General features: G+C 44.2%; 1 protein-coding gene across 4 annotated transcripts in view; it reads right to left on the reverse strand.

Moving 5' to 3' along the window:
* Positions 1 to 7319, reverse strand: part of FHIP2A (FHF complex subunit HOOK interacting protein 2A) — a 36654-nt gene extending 29335 nt beyond the window's left edge. For 2 of the 4 annotated variants that reach the window (XR_012020550.1, XM_072805195.1), the window contains exons 1-2: positions 7129 to 7318; positions 692 to 770 (exon numbers count right to left, since the gene is read on the reverse strand). Coding sequence is in view for 3 of the 4 variants with exons in the window: in XM_072805195.1 (XP_072661296.1) it covers positions 692 to 770; positions 7129 to 7173 (124 nt within the window). In the remaining variant the exon portion in view is untranslated. Of the gene's footprint in view, positions 1 to 691; positions 771 to 7128 lie in introns of all 4 variants that reach the window. The other 2 variants (XM_072805198.1, XM_072805197.1) reach the window with 1 other exon arrangement.
* Between the last annotated feature and the right edge of the window lie 316 nt (positions 7320 to 7635).

Below are 7635 nucleotides of genomic sequence, written 5' to 3' on the forward strand. Positions count from 1 at the left end.
TTACATGCTGTTCAAAACCCTCTAATGGCTTCCCACCTTAGAATAAGAGCTAAAGCCCTTATAATAGCTTACCAGGACCTTGTAACTGCACCTGGCTCCCATCTCATGTCAACTCCTCACACTTTTGTCCTTGTTCACGCTGCTCTAGCCAATCTTGCTTCCTTGCAGTTCCTAGAATACGCCAAGCATGCTGCATGCTCCAGCCACAGGGTTTTTGCACTAGGTCCTCTTCCTGAAACCCCGCCCCCAGGCTTGTTTCCTCTCTTTTTCAGATTTCAACTGAGAAGTCTAGTTGGGCAATGAGGTTTTCTCTAACCTACAATAACCAATTGCCTCCTTCTCCCCATGTCTACACTTCTATCCCTTAGCATGTTTCATTTCCCCCTTACCACTTGCCATCTGACACACTATGTATATTTGTCCATTTATTGTTCGCTCCTCCATTGTCAACATATAAGCTCTATTAGGACAGGGATTTTGTCTGTTTGATTTACTGTTCTATTGCCCAGTGCCTAGAACAATTCCTACAGATAGTAGGTGCTCAACAGATACATTTTTAAAATGAATCTAAAAGAGAAATTAAAAGTCAAATAACTTGTTTATAAATTTAAATATAACTCTGAAAATTAATTTGAAATATATTTTAGGATTTCATAAATTTTGTTTAATTAACATTAGCTTTGTTTCTTACCCGAAGTCTCTATGTAGTAATGGGTAATTGCCTTCCAGTGATAAACAAAATCTTCTTGTAAAGGAAGAGAAGGTGCAAGCTACACAAACACACACACACACAAAAAGACCACAACGATTAAGAAAATGGCATTATACATTTCCCATAAAGTATAACTCTGTATTTGTCTATTAATAATATAAAAGCAGCATAAGCCTAAGGGATGAGCTTTAATTTCATTCTACACGTCAGGTATCAAAGAGAAACCAAAGGAATTAAAATCAAGAAAGATTGAGAGGAAAAATGTTTATCAATATTAAACTACAAGGACTAGTTTTTTCCTCCCCAAACTTGTAACTACAAAAGGTTTCAAAAATAGTGTTAAATGAAAAAATGCAATATCCTATTTATATTATCAGTAAAATGAAATTATCAATAACCAGGGATCTTTGTACCTAGTACTTTGAAATCCAAAACAGTAAAAAGTTGCTATGTAATTAGTTACACGTCACCATTACGAAAATATAGACCAAAGTCAACCCTGTAATCTGATTAAAACTGTTTCCTACTTCCAGTGACATACAGATGTAAACCATTTCTTTTTTAAGCCTGGATTAGGCAGTGCATATTTTTAGCAAAATACCTATGTGAACAAGACACTACCAATTTAAATTCCACAAAGCCAAAAATGTTTTACATTTTAGCTTTCAAATTTACTTCAAAAATTTTAAGACCAAAATTATATGCCTTCAGCCATCTCATAGCAAACCTGCCAAGGATTTCAAATGTGTGTTAAATGAATAGAAAAAGACCTGGATACACCTTCCACAACACTGTCTTTTCTTTAAACAGAGTGAGAAAGAGAAAGAGAGAATGCTCTGCTGGTCCTACTATTGCTCATAAATTTTGGCCAGAAAGTTCTCAGTTGACTCAACTTACTTAAAAACAAACAGGTTTCTATTCTGATAACCTATAGCATGGCAAGGTCATCTTTCTTTTCCATATACTTCACCTAAACTGATGACTTGAGGGATCATGTTACTTCTGTACTTTTTCCTATTCCATTTTGATTTCTTGGTGTCCTCAGGGAGAGACCTCTAAGTTTGAAATCCTATCAAAACAATCTCAAAACTATTGGGCAAATTATAAACATTGGTCATAGACCCCTAAGCGTTTCAACCCAGAAGATGAAATGTCCTTAGGAAAGAAGTGAAACATTTCACAGCAACTGACAGCATTTTAACGCTAGTTCCTATGCTTGCCTGTGGGCGCCACTCTGAATCGCAGAGTTGAGCGATTGTAAGTACCCACCTCATTTCCAAAGACAGTGCTGTGAATTTTTTTAAAAAGCTTTAGATTTTTAACAAAAGAGTTAAAACCTTTGGGATTACTATCCTTCAAAAAGAAAAATTAACTATCTGGCAGAGAAATTATTTGGGAGACATGGAGAAAAAAAATAGAAAATTAGGAAGTGTTACCTTGGGAAAATAACCTTCCTCAAACTTTTAGAGTGAAAAAATGTTTCAATCAGCAACTTGATTTTAAGATCTCCTTCAAAATATATATAATATATATATCAAAATCCTCTTGTTTTTTTTTTTTGAACCTGGTTTTTTATTTACCATCTTTATATAGTAAAATGTATTAACGATTGGGATAAACCAAAATGAAATTTGGTGTTTCAAAAAAAAAGTACCTCGTTTCTTAAGTGTAAATGTTGTGATTTGTTAAATTTTTCTGAGGGCCATCTCCTTGGTATAGAAGGAATTAGAGCATCCTTGCTCCAGATTATTTTACCTCTGGGACTTAACTCCATTTCCAAGTTAGGTCACTAGATCAGAGGTCTTACAGGACTTGTGTTCGGACCTTTGGTGTTGTAGTCCAAATCAAAGCAGGATGGTGCTGCTTACCTGTAAATACCTCTCTCCCAGGAGTTTGATTTAAATAAAAAACCTATTTAAGTAGACAGTGAGACAAACTGCTAACAACTTAGTTTAGTAATAACCTTGTTCAAACATGAGTAAGTTTCCTTATTTATGTAAAACTTCCTACTAAAATGGTCTTTCATTACTAATTCTAACATGCAAATAACTTGTTTTATCATTGCATAAAATAAACATTTATTTAAAAATAAAAAAAGGAAGAGGTGTGTGAATCAGCATGAGGGGATTCTCACTTGAGTTTACCTTTTACGAAACAGATTGAATTTTTGAAAATTCACGCAATCACACTCTCAGCCAAAACTGGACATGAGTGCCTACCTGGGGCATGGCTTTCTCTGGGAAGCCTTGCCAGACTTCCTGCCGAGCTTCCAGTTCTTCCCACAAACCGTTGCACCCTCTCCCAGCCTGCTCACTCTCTCCTAGCCCTTATCCCACATTTGTCATGGCTGGTCTCCTCCACTGGATTGTGTCATCTTTCTCATCACCGAATTCTCTGCTGGTTTCCAACTCAGTGATGACACAAGTAAGCATTCAGTAATTTTTACCGAGTGAATAATCCATCCACACGGCAGTTGCTGTCATTTACTGAGTAGTTATGTGCCAGACACAGTGCTGCGAAGTTTTCACTTCCTATATAGTCTTAAATGATCTCACAATAAACTCCAATTTCCCCTAAACTCCTATTAAGATCCAAAGCCAGTTAACTGCTTCACCCAAGGGGAAACACTGCTTGTAACTAGCAACCCAGACTGTCTCTCCCAAAGGCCTACCACACAGAAGGACCTACAGCGGTAACTCAGAGAGCCAGCATCTGTCAGAGAAGCCCGATGTGCTCACTCTCACCTGTAACATGGACATTTCACACCCTCAGCTTCAAAATGCTTCTTCCTTCCTGTTTCCCTCAGGTGCCTCCTATCTCCCTGGCCTCTTCCAAATCCAGCACAGGCCTCCCTTCTTTCTCCAAGCCCACTAATCCTAACTGCTTGTCCCCACAAAACTCACTGGCTGAACAATCAACCAAAAATTAATATCAATGGTTCACATTTATGAAGCACTTACTATGTACCAGGCACTGCACTAGGCACTTCACATATGTTACCTCATTTTAATTTTCACAATAATCCTATGAGATAGGTATATTTCCATTTTACAATGAGGATGTTGAAATGTACAAAGACTAACCTGTCCTGTGTAGAAGGGAGGGACAGAGGCAGGACTGACTCTGTTCTGGATGGTTCTAGAGGCTAGGCTGTACTCTTGTGCACCGTTTAATCTTTAACTTGTGTATTTGTTTTGTCTCCCAAATTAGGCTGTAAGCCTTGTGTTTCCTCTGCACTGTGCCATGCTTTCATGGTAGGCTCACAAACATTTGCTGAATGACTGAAGGACTAAAAGTTAGAGATCCCATCAAAAAAGAATACACTTTGGGCACCTGGGTGGTTCAGTGGTTGAGCATCTGCCTTTGGCTCAGGTTGTGATCCCGGGGTCCTGGGATCGAGTCCCGCATCAGGTTCCCTGCAGGGAGCCTGCTTCTCCCTCTACCTATGTCTCTGACTCTCTCATGAATAAATAAATAAAATCTTAAAAAAAAAAAAAATACACCTAAGAAAACACTATATATATATATGTTTGATTTGAGGTTTTAATTCCCAGGGCAGAATAGCTTTTAAAACACTGCCAGTCCCAACAATCAACAACTCTTAACTATAATTCAAAAAGAAGATTCAAATTCTGAAGGATGACTTCCATTGAATTAAAGTAGATAAAACTTTCTTCCCCTATCCTCTTGGAATAAATCTGCCCTCAAAGGGTGAAACTGGCTGAAATTTAAAAAGAACCAGGCAATATTACCTGGGACAGACTAGGCCCTCAATATTTAATTGTACTAAAGTGTTTTACTTGTATTTTGGAGAAACTGTGCTAACATGATCTAGTCCAACCTAGGCACTAACTACAAGATTTCACTCATGACATGTGGCAACAGGCTAACAAAATGGATTCATTCGCTGCAAAACTTACTGGCCAATCATTTTTTTCACTGAGGGAAGACTCATTTCTGAAAAGGGAAGCAAGAGTTACATTACAGTTTTTGCTTTTGATCAAGGTATGAATTTCTCTCCTAAACTCAAAATGTAATCTATCAGCTTACTAACATGCTTTCAAATACTGATCTTGAAAATCTTATATACTTTTTCCTAGTACTAGTTAACAGAAAGTGAGGAGAAACCGTTAATTAAATAAGGAAAACTCTACATGTGAATCACATTTAAATGAATATGTTTATCTTGCCAACCCTAAAAAAAAACATTTGAAGATTTGAAGGCTGAACTAATTGAACAAAGAAACCTATAAAGTAATAATATCAAAATGGTTAAAAACAGCGACACTGGAAAAAGATGATGTCAACACCAGCACATAGGATAATGTCCCACCTCTGAAAAATCCAGATAATAATGTTAATTGCATTACTATATCAGAAATGCTATTCGGGCACACAAATTAAAAGGACTACAGAGAAAAACTAATGAACTGCTGAATGGTAAAAGTAGTTTATAGAAGAAAATGCCAGGCAAATAAACAGAACTGAAAAACTAGAAACCAATCTTAGGCTAGGCAAAAACATTGTTCAAATACCACAAGGATGGCTTATTTATCATTATGTATGAGTTCATTTCCAAGAGAGAAAGGAAAAAGTATGCCAAATTTTTTCAGATTTAACCTCCTTATCAAAGTAAACTGGGAGGTATCACAGCTGGAAACATGAACTCTAATCAAGTAAAAACATTAGTTTTCCAAATGCAACATATCAGTTACTAGGACCAGGTGAACAAAACCCACTCTTTAACTTTTTCTCATCTCAGCAAAGTAGAGAACCTGGATATGCCAGAGTCAATTCCCACGGACAGTTTGGTAGACGCTAGCATACACAGTTATAAAAAGATAACGAGGACAGAAAACACAAGTCTCAGGATAAAAAGGACTCTTTAGTGGGAGAGTGTGAAAGCTGTCCTGCTTTTTCTCAGTACTTCTTTCTGTAAATATCAACCTGATAGGTAAAGGATGTAAATAACCTAATATATTTTTTCCTAGTTATCTCAATATCAACCTGTACTCAATGTTAAAATGAAATGATTCTCAGTATTTTAAGCTAAAGAATAATATAAAATGTAAATGCCACTGTTTTTATAAGTTTTGGTTTAATTCTTTTAACATAAAGATGCCGTAGACTGTGTATAAGAAGGGAAAACTGTTGCCCTGAAGTCTAAAACTGTCATCTCCTTCACGTGTGATCCTGCTCTTCATTCATGAAAACCCTCTTTGATTTGATACACTTTTTCCTCAAGAACTTGGACTGCGCTTAACGTGATTCCTAAGCATTTCCCACATATCACTTAAAACAATTGTACTGAGGTTTTTGTTTTCACACTTAATTTTAAAAATACCTTTTATTTTATCTGACCATGAAAATGGTTCTGTGGCAGCTGGGGGCGGGGGGGGGGGTGTTGTTGTTGTTGTTTTTAAGTTGGGTGGATTTTAAGGTGCTATTCATATTCGCACAAGCTAAATATAGAGAATGACTTTTTTTTTTTTTTTAATTAGGAAAGTACTGGTTTCTTCCACAGGATGCATTTTCCAAGTTGGGCAACTCTCCCTGGGTAAAGAGAAACCACCAAAGGGCAGCAAAGTAGACCTCTATCTTACGAAGACAACAACGAGGGAATTTTTTTTTTTTTTAGTTTAGTGTGCTGGGGGCTCTGAACGGCCTTCTACGCTGGTGTGTGAGGTCCTCGAAGGAGAGCGTCCGGGAAGAGAGGGCAGGAAAGGAGACGGAGGGCCTGCGGGGGCGCGGCCCAGGGCTGGGGGGTCCTGACCCAGGGCTGGGGGGGCGCGGCCCAGGGCTGAGGGGTCATGACCCAGGGCTGGAGGGTCGCGGCCCAGGGCTGGGGGATCCTGACCCAGGGCTGGGGGGGCGCGGCCCAGGGCTGAGGGGTCATGACCCAGGGCTGGGGGGGCGCGGCCCAGGGCTGAGGGGTCATGACCCAGGGCTGGAGGGTCGCGGCCCAGGGCTGGGGGATCCTGACCCAGGGCTGGGGAGCCTCCCCGCAGCCGCGAGACCCCCGAGCTCGGGCTCCGGCTCCGCAGTCCCGCCGCCCAGGCCTGCACAGAGGCCCCGCGCCGCCCGCCCTGGGGTCGCCGCCCCCCCCCCCCCCGCCCGGTCCTGCAAAGTCCCCCCGGCCCCGAGGCCCGGGCCGCGCTGCCGCCGCTTTGTCCTGCCCACGCCGGCCGCCTTTCCCCGGGGCAGGCCCACGGCCCCGCGGCCCCACCCGGGAGCCGGGCGACCCCGAGCCCCCCCTCCCCCCCCGCCCGGGAGCGCGGTCGTGCCCGGGGCTGCCGCGAGCCAGGCCCGCCCCGGAGCCTCGCCGTCCGCGGGAGGCCGGCCGCCCAGGCCCGGGCGCGGGAGCGTAGGCCGCCGCCATCCCCGGCCTGCCGTGGGCCCGCCGCCCGCCGCCTTACCGCCTCCACGGCGTGCTGCAGGATGGAGGTGAACTTGGAGAACATCCTGTCCCGGGACTGCAGCAGCCTCTCCCGGGACGACCTGGAGAGCTCCTCGATCCGCCGCCGCCGCCCCTGCTGCGGCTGCCCGGGCCGCTCCAGAGTGAAGGCCGGTGCGCGCGGGGCACGAGCGGAGGCCGAGGCGGGGCCCGGGCGCGGCGGCTGTCGGGGCGGGCGGGCGGCGGGCGGCTCCGGCGGGCGCTGGGGCGCGGCGGGCGGCGGGCGGCGGGCGGCGGGGACGCGGCGATCGGCGCCGGCTCGGGGCCCCCGCGGCGCTGCTGCTGCGGCTGCTGCGGCGGCGGCGGCGGCTCGGGCTCGGGCTCGGGCTCGGACACGGTGGCAGCCCGGCTCGGGTTCTTCCGCCCGCTCTGCCCGCCGCGGCCTGCAGGGGGCGCCGCCGCGGCCCGGGGAGGCCCCGACCGAGCCTGCCCAGCGGCGGGGCGGCCGGACGCGGCGGGGGCGGGACAG

This window comes from Canis lupus, chromosome 29 (assembly GCF_048164855.1).
Source record: "Canis lupus baileyi chromosome 29, mCanLup2.hap1, whole genome shotgun sequence".
Taxonomy (NCBI): Eukaryota; Metazoa; Chordata; class Mammalia; order Carnivora; family Canidae; genus Canis; species Canis lupus.